The 13587-nt window shown below is 33.4% G+C and overlaps 1 protein-coding gene and 1 non-coding gene across 5 annotated transcripts in view; both read right to left on the bottom strand.

Moving 5' to 3' along the window:
* The window catches only part of LOC106666214 (serine/threonine-protein phosphatase rdgC), a 227649-nt gene that overhangs the window by 45220 nt on the left and 168842 nt on the right, over positions 1 to 13587 (bottom strand). Inside the window, exons 4-7 of one of the 4 annotated variants that reach the window (XM_014393243.1) lie at positions 10313 to 10412; positions 5875 to 5901; positions 1327 to 1353; positions 214 to 368 (exon numbers count right to left, since the gene is read on the bottom strand). In XM_014393243.1, coding sequence (XP_014248729.1) covers positions 214 to 368; positions 1327 to 1353; positions 5875 to 5901; positions 10313 to 10412 — 309 coding nt within the window. The remainder of the gene's footprint in view (positions 1 to 213; positions 369 to 1326; positions 1354 to 5874; positions 5902 to 10312; positions 10413 to 13587) is intronic. The other 3 variants (XM_014393245.1, XM_014393244.1, XM_014393246.1) reach the window with 3 other exon arrangements.
* Positions 12925 to 12997, bottom strand: Trnah-aug. Its single transcript has one exon. It is a non-coding gene; the product is annotated as a tRNA-His (tRNA).

Below are 13587 nucleotides of genomic sequence, written 5' to 3'. Positions count from 1 at the left end.
ATCCCGTTCAAATCTATAAATGATTTATTATCAACAATTTTGAGTCGATTGATGTTTTTTATGGCAGTATTGTTAAAAGTTAAGATCGAATGGTTACAAAGAAACACCGAACTTTCTCAGGTTAAATTATAGCCACCTTGTAATAGAAAATGGTTTGTTAAATGAGATGACACAACTTTATTCAGGTCGTTTATCCCCTTCAGTCGAAATTACCTTTTTCTTTCTAAAGGATTCTATGAGGTTGTCAAAGTCCTTTCTCTGCATTGGAAAACCGAGATGAATTCCCCTGTAGTTCGTCTCTGTCCTAGACGTCGGCGAACTGGCCTCGCTCGGCGACTCATCCTCGTACCTAGTCTCGACAGTTGTATCTACAAAAATATGAATTTCATTATGTCAATGGTTTTAGAAGTGAAAAGTAACGTCCAAAACTATTTTCAAACGTCGTAAATATTGATAGTACAAACCTAAGAATTAATCAACCATATATTTTTTTAAAATGTTTTGACTTGTGGATACATCAATCCTTCATGCTTTTTATCCTAGCATTGTAAATATTTAATTTTTTAAATATGCTGTTCTGCGTACTGTTACATACGTGCGTTATCACTTAATAGCAGGAGAATTTAAACCATCAGTCACCTAGAACTTTTGGGCTTAACATATATTATCATATATTTACCTATTTTGTAATATCACACAAAATAGAATCAGTATGAAAAGCTTCATAGCTCATTTTACAACAATAAAGTTTACATGTTTTCACGTTAATGTATTATTATATTAAAAGTTATAGTTTATTGAAACTGTTACATTCTAAATTCTAGTTCTAAGCTGAATCGAAAATTAATTTATAAACATTTTATATTATTTATTAAAATTCAATCTTTGGCATTAGAAAAATACTTAATAATATTCAGTGTTTTATTAAACTTCTCAAACCAAATAAAACATTATATTAATTGTAAAGATGCAAAAATCATAATTAAAATAGGAAACGAAACAAAATTAACGAGGCGACCACATAAATTTTAGAAAGAGTCTCCGGTATTAGTGAGCAATACAAAAATTTAATAACTTGATGGCAAAGGAATAGAATTTATAAAATTGAAAAGAATATCGACTGTTGCAAGTACTTGTTTGGATAAAGTAAAATAACCTGTCGAGATTTCCCGTCCAACTCGTTAATATTTTAATAGACAAATTAATAAATTTATCGATGGGATCAATTACTGGTGTGAGGATGAACTAGTTGTATACACAACAAAATCCTGATTTATTATCGTGCCAGTGTGAAAAAATATTCTAAGTTGTTATTCTCTCTCTTACCAATTTCTTCGACTGTTCTTGCCGGCCCTAAAAATAAAAACAATAAAGTAAAAGTTTCAAATTTCCAAAAATTAATTTTAACAGACACTACAGTTCTGCAAATGTATTGTATGTACAATTTTACCACACAGCGGTGAGCTCGTTTAGAGTTTGAACGAAACGAGTTTTGTGCTTCTGTAAAAGCCATTTTTGGAATTTTTACAAAATTCGTAAAACACCTAAAGCACATTCAACACAAGATTTGGCGACATGATAGAGCTTTTGTTAAAACGGTAAAAAAGATTGTTTGATGATAAGTATTCTAAAGATGATGATATTTACAAATTTATTTACACAATATTTGGCGATATTAACAAAATAAACATTTATGGCAACATAGGTTTATTCTATTCTTACAGATACATAAGTTGATTGTTACAAATCATCTTGGTCTGTTTTTCCTTGCCGTGTTGGTGTTTCGTCAGCATCAGTATGTCTGTGTGATTCTGATTAGTTCCAATCTCGTTTGTAAGGCTGTGGGGGTGTTTTCTTTTTTGTCTGTACCTTTGGTGGATTGTCTGATCTTTCCGGTCGGTCTTTTTGATCGTCGGTTAAGGAAGAAAATGTTCTTTTACTTGGTATATTGTGTCGTACTCTGTGAAGAGAATCGCGTTGGTTGTTTTTATCTCATTGTCCCTGAAGTTGTGTTCAAGCGTTCAATTTTTGTTGATCAACTACAATTTAATGGACTTGAATCGGCTTTTGTTCCGACATTTCGACAAAAACTGATCAACGATAGATTAGCTGAATTATGGCGTCGAAAGTAGTCATACGGGAATTTGTAACAGTTATGGTAATTATTTAAAAGAAGAGATATTAAACAATTTATTTAACTTGAGGAAAGATCGTAAGAAACTTTTCAATTAATTAAGGTTTTGGTTGAGATAAAAATGTCAGTGTCTCAAGCGTGATTCGAACCCACGACCTTCGGCTAAATACGCCGTTGCTCTACCACTTGAGCTATCGTGACCTCGATCCACTCGGACACCAACTTCCCATCTCAACCACACCTTTTGAATTTTCCCTCCTTTTTGCCATTTTTCAAATGTCGTGTAATCTATTTGATTCTCGGCGACAAATGAAATGGCCACGGAGAGCTTTCATGGTCCGCTTGACCAAATAAATTATTTTCAATTAATTAAGGTCTTGGTTGAGATAAAAACGTAAAATGGCAAAAAGAAAGGAAAATTCAAAAGGTTGGGTTGAGATGGGAAGTTGGTGTCCAAGGGGTAGCTCAGTGGTAGAACAGCGGTGTATTTAGCCGAAGGTCGTGGGTAATTAAAGTATTTTTGAAAGTTCCTACCCTCTTCCTGGATTGCTGGTTGGCTAATATTTAAAAAAGCAAGTTCTTCTTTCTTTTAAGGAAATTTCTGGGACTGTAATAGACTCCCTTTTCATCTTTACCACCCCTTGTTATAGCTGTATATGACTTATTTGTCATGTGGGTTCGTTTTGCCAGTTTTTGGTCTTAGTAGTTTTCAGAATTGGGTTTGTTGTCATCAGTGCTGTTTTAATTTATAATTTATTTATAATTTGTTAAATAGATTTGTTAATTTTTACTTACTTTCCGTATGTTTTAGAAAACGGTAACATCTCATTTTAGTGTTTGCGTTGGTTCAAGTTATGAGTTATGAGGTTGCTAAGGCGGGTATGTCATCAACATATCTATATGTCTTTGTGATGTTCTGTCGTAATTTCGGGGAAGCATATCTCTTCGATATTTGTTAATATAATTTAGCGGGTATGGCTGAAGTATGATTAATCCGAAGACTACTGGAGGAAATGTCATGATTTTCAGATAAACTAAACCTTTTTTTACTATTTATAATTATAATGTACCATAAAACGACCATTGTTGGACATACTTATTAAGAATATTGTATTTGATGAAGCAAGCATATTTGCTCATTATTAAACCAATTATTTATATAGGTTTATTTTATTTTTTTGAATACCGAATTAGAATTTATTGTTAAATTAATTCTTTTGTTTCATTCTAGTTGCAACATTGGATTTCTTGGTTGAAATTATGCAAAATTATAGATGAATCTAATCCAATTGTCTTCTCCCCTTTCCCTGTCGTTTCAGCAATTATATGTTTATATACGGATTTTAAAGGAGGAAAAATGGTTTAATGTTCAATAAAACCTATTTAATTTTAACCTCTTTGTTTGAATATTGGCTAAAACATACTGAGGAAACCTTAGAACAATTAGAAAATCTCTTTTTAATTACAGATTGTAAGAACCCCTGATGCAATTACTGTTGTTAGGAAATTTTCACGTCTTGAATTGGTTGAAATTTCGTGGAAAGGAAATCTCCGCAGATGCTGTTAATGAGCGGGGCGTGCCGGCATGTTTTAAGAATGGAATTTTCATTGGCAGACAAAAAACGCAACTTGAAACTTTAACCGTAAATAACAAGGATGTCTGACTGAAAAGATGGTCGCACTAGCAAATGTTGAACATTCACAGAAACCTCCTCTCTCTCAACATTTTGAGCCTTCTTCGTGGAAAGGCAGAATTTTATTCGTTCATATATTCTTGAGATTAAACTCAAACAGAAATGAATTTTAAAAAAAATTGTTTCTTGTCTTTATTTAGCTCGTATGTTTCTATTGCTGTCGGCTTGCTGTAATAGTTCGGTCGATAAAATTTTATATCTTGAAATTCAATTTCGTCCGAATGCTATCTATGTTGTTTTTGATGACCATTGATGGTGAGTATGCCATATATTACACATTTATTAGTTTATATATTTATATATAAATTTGTAATATATAAATCTTTTTAATCAAGCTCTGATGATGTTGAAACATTCAAACTCAAAAGCTTAGCATAAAACTAATGTTTTGTTCCTGTTGATGTAATAAACCAAGGACTAGAATTCATATAAGCATTGGACAATATGCCACCGCCTTTCAAGCGTAAACTGTGGGTCTTGAACACTGTGCCAAGGAGATAAAAAGGCTGGGGATTGTCAATATACGAATAGCCTTCTGTTCGGACAGCCAGGCATCTCGGAAGGCAATTGCCTCATCGACGGTAAAGTCCCGAGTCGTTTGGGATTAGAGCTCTGTCAGACATTGTGGAAGATAAAAAAAATTACCCTTGTCTGGGTACCAGGGCATCCAGGGGCAAAGAAGAGGCCGAAAAGTTGGCCAAGTTCAAAGTGGACACATATTGGCCCTGAACCCTTGTGGCTTACCAAACTGCCAAAAACGCGGATCCAATAGACAATGGATTAATAATAAATCCTCGGGTCAATGGGAATGTAGCACTAGAAAAGAGGTATGTCAAAAAGTTTCTCAAAGGAGATTTATCGGGAACGTTTATTGCTGAAACTACAGAACTACGAATATTTGACGACTCTGTTCTTACTAAACCCATAAAACAAAAAGCCTACGTAGCAAAATTGCCAATCCTCTTTTCAGACGGGCATTTCAGATCCCTTTCATGTAAATGTCCTCCGTTGTACGTTGTTGTTTGAATCTCGTTGAATTTTATTTTTCAAACAGCTTGGACTCGTTTTTATGAGCCCTCTTTAAATCAGACCCTGGGTCGGCAGATTAGAAGTGTTTTACGTGTCTTATCTTTCACAGTCGGATTTGCATTTTCGCGTTTATGGTATGTCGGGCTAAGAATTGTCACATTATACAGAACAAACACGTTGACGTTATACAGTCAATCATTTTAATGTTTAATCTGACAAGGAAACACATAATGTGTGAATTAAAAAATCTATATTGTTCAACACTGATAACTCTCTTTTAAAGGCTAAAGGCAAAAAATGTTTTATTCATTTATATGAATTTTTATAAAATCAGACGGACCGGTTAGTTCTGCGATTGGGTATTTTGGTCAATTTATAGGATTGACAAATGGAAAAAGGAATTCACCGCGAAGAGGAAGTGAACCTCGTTAGGATCGACGGCTCGAAAGTGGGATTGGCGTTGAAAGCCGAGCACCACTTCTACTCAGAAATAATTCCCCTTTTCAACGTTTATTACGGTCAAAAACTAGCTGATATTAATGGGAAATGCTGAAAGTGATTTTTCTTATTTTCATTCAATCCGATTTCAAATATACACTGATGACCTTTTCCTTCGTACGATTTGGCTTAGATCGATTTCATAGGAGAAAACAATGTAAAACACGGAAAAAGAACCTGTTGCATTTTTGCAAAGAAATAATCTGGAGTTGATTGCTCTGTGTGCACGTCACGTGAACGCCGCTCAAAGCATTTCCGATGTTTGCGATTCAATCTATTTGTCTTAGCACAAGTTCGAGGATTTGGTCAAAACGAGGCCAAGTAAAAACGGGCAAAAAAATTGTGATTAATGGCAATAATGATCTAGATATACAAAAGAATCAACCCTTTTTCGCCGTCGATACTTGTCAACAATACAAAACATTCTAACAATAAGTGTGCTTGCTGTGAGGTTTACATTATGGTAAAAAGTGCTTTCTTTCTAAGTGCTTCGGCTTCAGTACTTTTTGAATTCCTTACCAGGTCGCATGGGTCTTTCTTTCACCACTTAAACAAAAATAATTGACTTTATTAATTAAAAAATGTATATCAATACTACAATAATAATTACACTAAAACATATTGTTCTCAATTTGCAAGTAGAAATATAATAAAACTATAAAACGTATTTATTAAATATAGCATATTTAAAAAGAAATTATATTCTATATTATGATATATAGAATATATATTATATATAATATNACTAAAGTTAATGTGCTGATTGGATTACTAAGAAGGGTTTTCAATTTGTCGTCGAAAGGTGTTACCAAGAAAGACAAAACACTGGTTCGGGAAATTTTAAAAAAGAATGGGTATCCGAGAAAAATGGTAAATAAATTTATAAACAATAACAATCTATGGAAGATAAACCCAAACGAAAACTCAGAAAACCTAGAAGATGAAAATGATTCTGGAATTTCCTATGTCACTTTCCCTTACATCCAAGGGTTATCGGAACAGTTGAGAAGTTGTCTGAAAAGGAAGTTCCCTCTAGTTAAGTTGGCCTTCCGAAACAGTAATGCGGTCAAAAAATACAACTCACCGCTAAAAGATAAAATTGAGAAAGGACTACAATTAGGCCTGGTATATAAAATTGAATGCAAAGACTGCAAGAAAGTATACTATGGTGAAACCAAACGATACCTAAAGAATAGAATTTATCAACATAAATACACAGTCCAAACTAATAAAAACAATGAAACTGCCTTGGCACAACATGCAGTTGATGAAGGTCATACTTTTTTATTTAATGATGTTAATATTGTTACAAAGGAACGAAATAGTAAAAAACGAAAGTCCTAGAGGCCCTTTACATAAAAAAAGATAAACTTTCTGTTAATTACCGCCAAGACTGTGATATGATAAGTGATTGCTATTTTAATTTGTTACACAATATATAAAAATATTCTAGTCAATTTTAAACTCTGGAGGAAACTTAAAATCTGTAATAGTTGTGATAATAATTGTTAAAATATTGTTAATAAAATAAATAAAATATGTTGTTTAAAAATAGATTTATAAGAAAAATGCAATTTTAACTGTTGAGTGGTATTTTTAATGTTGATTCGTTGGTAAGAGTCTAGTCAGGTTCAAAATATTAAAACGTTTGTTTCTAGTCTGAATAAGTACCACACTGGCTCTTTTTTAAAAATAAATTGTTATAAAATATTAATGACTGACGACCACTTTTTTAACCATTGTAAGTAGTGAAGAAACAATGATAACCATGTTGATGTAAAAATGTAAAAAAAATATTTGTTCTGTGTACAGGCGTTAACTCACCTGAGGAAGGATTAAAATAAATCCGAAACGTTGTGGATAAAAACTGGTTGTGGTTTTTTGAGATGACCTATTATCCCACCTTCAAGAAGGTAGAATCATAAGATTAATGATTATTGAGGTGAGGTACTGAGATGCGGTCTGGTGTGACGTCGATTTAAAAAAGAAAAAAAAAATTTCTTTATCGTACTAACGTTTCGTTCTTTATTGAGATCATCTTCAGGGCTTGGGATTTATAAACATTTTTTTCAAATTTTACAAATACATGTAGGATGTGAAAAGAAATGAATTTATACAATGCTAAACACTTTTAGATTCAAAAATTAACTTCATTAAGTAACGGTCACTAAACACCACACATTGCTAAAATTAATGGACTCCTAATCACATTAACTACTAAAAACAAATTTTTTTGGAGACTTCCGGACTTTAATTTGTTTATTAATGTATACTATGTCAAAATCTATTGGTACATGTAGGTTATACAGGGTGCCCCGTGAACAGACGGCAATACATTAGGTCTAAAAGTCTGTATTGTCCTCAGTCTGTTTCCCAATTGAATTCGAAGTATTTTACACTTCAGGTCAAATATCCCAACCCTCCACAAGTTTATCGGATAAAGTCCATCATATCTCATAAAATGTTAATTTTATTAAAATTTAATTACTGATGGAAAGGTCATGAAAGGCAAAATATGGTGATTAGAAGAAATAGTTACACCAAGCCATGATTTTAGTTTAAAAACAACAACTAATTTTACAGTTTTTTTTTTACGTATGAAGTATGCTACATAATAATCCAGACATTGCTCAAAAAGTATAAGCAAAACACCTTTTTGAATTTTTAACAATGATAATTTATGTAAATAAAATTAAACCCGAAAATCACTTACGTTCCTTAAAATGGTCTTTTCAAAAATCTACTTACCTTAAATAGTACTGAATCGTGATCATATAATTAATTATTATTAAAGTTTTTCTATTTAAAACATATTTGATTATGTGATTGACTTTTTTCAAGTCTTGTTAATGATATGTTATGTTTAAAATTTATTTGCTTTTTTTATAAATTACAATAAAAATACATAAGATTTTCTTAAATATATTTTTGGTTCTTTAAAAAAACCTGGTTTCTGAAACTTAACGATAAACGCCAAACTGCTAATATGAGAGCAATAGAGGATTGATTGGTTAAAGGACCATCTGCATATTAATGTCCGTTCAAAACATTTTATAAATTGAATCTAAAAGTGGTGAGAGAATGTATCCTTGAAGAATCCCTCTGTCTTCAATCTCGGGCCAAATGATATATCACCGTGTAAAATAGTGACACGGTTTCTGAACGAACTCTCTTGCTGGGTGTCAAGTAAAATGCTCTGCTTACAATTTTTTTAAATAAAAAATTTGATAAAAAATTTAATTGTCTAGTGCTATTCTCTACACACGAAGCAGTATATGTTAAAAAATATTGAATACTAAGCGATGTAATTATTTATGTTAATAATTTAATATTAGTTTTACTTGAGTTCAGTAATCAACTTTACACATTTAATGTCATAAATAATTTGTAATAAATGCAATAATAATAGTTTTTGAACTGAGCGTCGGTAGCCGCAACGGTTTAGGCGTTGACACGGCGCTCATCACTGTAAGGTAAAGGTCCCGGGTTCGAATCCAGGGCCGCTTACAAATGGGCTTTTTTTTCAAAAACACCAGCACCCTGAGGCAACCTCTGCTGTTGGGAACCCTCGTAAAAAAACGTTTTTGAACACAATATTTGAAAAAACAAAATCAACGTCATGAATGGGATTCGAACCTGCATTGACTTTTTTAAATCTCAAATCTCGTGTTCAAAAATGTAGTATATTTCAGAGTGGAACCGATACCGATAAAAAACGTTAATATAATGTAAAAGTTAGTATATTTCTGTTAAACCTGTTTGGGCTATATTCTGTGTTGTTTACTGTACTTTCTAAGGTCAATTAATTATCTCGATCTAAGCAAAAATTATGTGAGTTGCAAAATTGCAAATTTCTCCTTAAATTTACTAGCAGAGACATAATCACAGTGTCATTACGATAAGTCATCCTGTCAATTTCAAAACGTGAAAATGACCGAAGATCTGTTGAATAAGTTTAATTAACAGGTTTACGTTTAGTAAAAAATATATTCAAATTGAGTTTAAGAAAGCTTTGTGGCTTAATGGCGTTCAGCTAATTCGAAGAGGCTCCTTTCCCACCCCAAGCTTGTTAACCATGTTCGATGCAGATTCGATTGCCTAAGGCCATTATTTACTTGAAATAACTTTGCCAAAGTACTCGGAATAGAAATAGGATTTGCCAATATCAGGTGTTGGTTTGATGCACGGATAAATTAGTTAAGGTTTAATATCCAACGTCGGAAGCTTAATAGGGACAAGTTGCCTCATGGACTTGTCTCATAGCGCTAAAGCAGTCAGTAAGCCTAACTAAATAATACTTCTTTTTACTTTTTAGTAGTAAGTCGGAAGAAATCGAACAAACGGTAAGGGGCTTAGAATCTGTAACAGGTTTAAAAATTTTCCTTTATTCAAAGCACATGGCGGATCTTCTATAAGGCGAAGAATCTACAAGAAAAGGCAATTCTCTTGGTGGAAGTTTGCCACTTGTGAATGGGAAGTTAAAGCCCACTCTACCGTTATAAACGTTTTCTCCAGAGTGCAATTATGGCCGTAAAATTAGCCCATCTCTCACTATCTCTTGTTTTCTCTCTCTCTATCTCTATCTCTCGCTCATTCTGGAGTTAATATTACATTAAGGAATCCTTCATTTAGATCCATTACTCCTTTCTGTCGAAATAAATTGATGAAATATACTCTCCTATACTTCTTGAACAAACCTTGTTACATTCTTATATTTTAATCCTTTCCAAGATTTCTTCCCTTCCAGAAAGTACAAATTTAGTTTAAAACTTTACTCGATTTGGAAAATATTTTGTTTATATCATTGTGGACAGAATAACTCGAACTCGTTTTACGACTAGAATGTACAATATGATATATACGATGTAAGTATGGAGTAAATTATTACATGAAATGTATAAAAATATTATTATTATATATGTCAATTATTTAACCAACAAAACATGATGAAAAGTACCTGTAGAGGAAGACTTAGAAGTTGCATCGCTTCCAGCGAGCTGGTTGTTAGCTCCGGTTGTTGGAATGTGTGTTAGTAGGGCGTTGAAAAAGTTGTACAGCTGAAAATAAAAAACATCTATGAACAATTTGTTATCAATTAAAATAATTGAGACATGAAACTCGGTTTGTTCAAACCCCAATGAGTTACGATTTTACAGATTAACAATAGATAGCCAAACGTCTGATATTTTGCGTATAATCTTGTTTCATATTAAATAGTCAAATTTTAATTTTATGACCGGAAGCGATAGTTTGACAATCATTGAAACTTCTAGCATAACGATCTAATATGAAGACAGAATAAGGGCAAATTTATCGATATATTATCATACAATAAACATTTGTTGCCCCCTCTGATGCCTTGTAATAGTTATGTATTAATCGTCTACTTGTGTTACTTATTTCTTTCCATATGTATTTATAAATATAAATTTATACCTACCAAAACACTTTTGCTCTCTCATATCTCTCACTCACTCACTCTCTCTCTCTCTCTCTCTCTCTCTCTCTCTCTCTCACTCTCTCTCTCGCATACACACTGATAGAGAGAGAGAGAGAGAGAGAGAGAGAGAGAGAGAGAGAGAGAGAGAGAGAGAGATGAATTCACTTGGACATTTACTTCGGAAGCAAAGCCCGCGTATGTATCCGGCATATACAGGACCGTTTCTCCAACTTAATTGATGGGTGTCATTCCTTGGTTACATATAGAGAGCTTGTAGGCAATGTCATTGAGCGAATAGTCTTTGTGCCCCTGTGGTTTTTTGGAAGAAAATGTTTAGTATGAGAGGCCCTATGGCAGGTTATTGAGTACTTAATGAGATGCGCAAAGGAATACCGAGTATTCCACCACTTCACTAGAATAAATCGCACATTTCTTTTTATCTCTTTATCCATCTATTGATTATGCTCTCTACCAGTATTTTCGCGCGCGCGCACCCGCACGCACACACACACACACACATCATTGTATGATGATAGGGTGCGGATAAGTGTGAAAATTTTTTTTTGATGAAACTTCATCGAAAATAGAGTAGAATGCCTCAAAAAGGGTATCCTATCTCAGTTTAATACGAAGTTATGATTGTTCTGGGTTTTTTGAAAAATACAAAAAAAACATGACCCTTATGCCGTTAAATCGCGTTTGCCGAACTTTTTCCTAACTTACTGGCAGGTTTTTCGGAAAGAGCGATAAATTTCCTATAGGACTACACTATTTTCATTTTTTGCGACACACCTAAATATCATTTATAACAAAGGAAATGTAAAATTGATCAGAAATCCGGAATTTTCATTCTCATAGGAATTCAAGAATTTACCTCTGCTTTACAAATAAACTTAGACAGTCGAATCACACGAAAAACTCTTCATTTAATAACCTTTCTAGTGATATCAGCATAACGGATTGACACTTTTTTGGGAGAAGAGACCAAGCTTCAAAAGTTTATTATGCTTTCTTTGTATGCTTATTTGAGAAAAAATGCACATTAAACAATGTATTCAGGATAAAATTTTATAAACCTTGGCTGTCTGAAAGGTTCTCTGTGTGGAATAAGGTGAGGGGGTACCATTGCACCACCCAGGTCCCTTGATCTCAACCCTATGGACATCGTTTTGGTTTTTCTCAAACAACAAGTTTACAAAGTTCAGGTCAACAGAGAAGAAGAATTAAAGAGAAGAATAATTACTGCAGCAAAAAACAGGAAAAAGTTAAATCTCTGTTACCTGCTCTCGGTTGATCGAAGGGGTGGAAGAGGTTTATCATGTTCGCATTCCTTTCCTTTCTTTTTATTCTTGCTTTAGAAAAGTTGCTCGTTAAAGAAAATAATAATTTGCATTCAGGATAAAATTTACTAATAAACTGCCTACCCCTGTTCCTAATGCACAACCTTACTCGTTTCCGAACATCTCCCACAGTAACTGAGAAATTTAACTTCTCCATAACTGCAGTAATTATTCTTTTCTTTAACTCTTTTTCGCTCTCGGCTTTTACCATGTAGATTTGAGCAAAACCCCAAAGGATATTTATTTAAACATCCAAATAAATGTTTAAATAAGTTATGAATTTACTTTATTAAAAAAAAACCATGTTTTCTTGTTCCAGCTTTTCTCATGTGGCACAAATCTAATTAGTGCTCTTAGTCTACTCACTATGACATGAAAAGGTAAATTAATTCGTTGTGCGTTAATTCATCTCTGGATCATAATGTCGTCGTCTTCTCTCTAATTTTAACCAAACATCCTTTAATCAGCATTTTCTGAAATGTGGACCCGCAAAAACCCCTAAAAATACTTATATGTGAATATTTTAAAAGTGAAATGAAAGCAGAAGTAACAGAAATTATGTTCTGACAAATATTCTTGTAAGTTTATTTCGATGCAAAGATTAGAATTGACAATATTTTAATAAAATAATTATTCAGAAATCGTGAGATGCGGTGATGTAGGTTTCAGAAAAACATTTTCTTTATCGTGCCAACGTTTTGATCTTTAAATTCACTAATTTCGTGGTCCGCTTGACCAATTAAGCATTACAATTAATTAAGGTTTTTAGTTGAGATGAAAAAAAGTTAATGGCACGAGAGGGATTCGAACCCACGACCTTCGGCTACATACGCCGCTGCTCTACCACCTGAGCTATCGTGACCTCGATCCACTCGGCCATCAACTCCCCATCTCAACCCCACCGTATGAGTTTTCCCTCAAAAAAAGGCAAAAGGCATTAAAAAAATCAGCTGCTAATTGGAACGTCGCGTTATTCATGTCGAGAGACGTGGTTGTAGAAGTCCTTCAACCTGATGATGAGCTAAAAGGCTCGAAATCCGGATCGTTCAAATTCAGAAACTTACTGTGAGTGGGAACTATCTTTTTAAAAAGGAAAGAATCCATTACAGTTCGTGGTCCGATTGACCAATTAACATTTTTCAATTAATTAATATTCATGAAAGGTATTGGCTAGAATCAAATAGATTACACGACATTTGAAAAATGGCAAAAAGAAGGGAAAATTCGAGAGGTTAGGTTGAGATGGGGAGTTGATGGCCGAGTGGATTGAGATCACGATAGCTCAGGTGGTAGAGCAGCGGCGTATCTAGCCGAAGGTCGTGGGTTCGAATCCCACTCGTGCCATTAACTTTTTTTCATCTCAACTAAAAACCTTAATTAATTGTTTTGATCTTTATTGAGATCATCTTCAGGGCCTGGGATTTACAAACATTGTTTACATTTAACAAATAC

Source organism: Cimex lectularius, unplaced genomic scaffold (genome assembly GCF_000648675.2).
Source record: "Cimex lectularius strain Harlan isolate CLEC.00 unplaced genomic scaffold, Clec_2.1 scaffold5, whole genome shotgun sequence".
NCBI classification, from domain to species: Eukaryota; Metazoa; Arthropoda; class Insecta; order Hemiptera; family Cimicidae; genus Cimex; species Cimex lectularius.
Note: the sequence above shows the minus strand (reverse complement) of the source record. Positions and strands in the feature narration are given on the sequence as shown.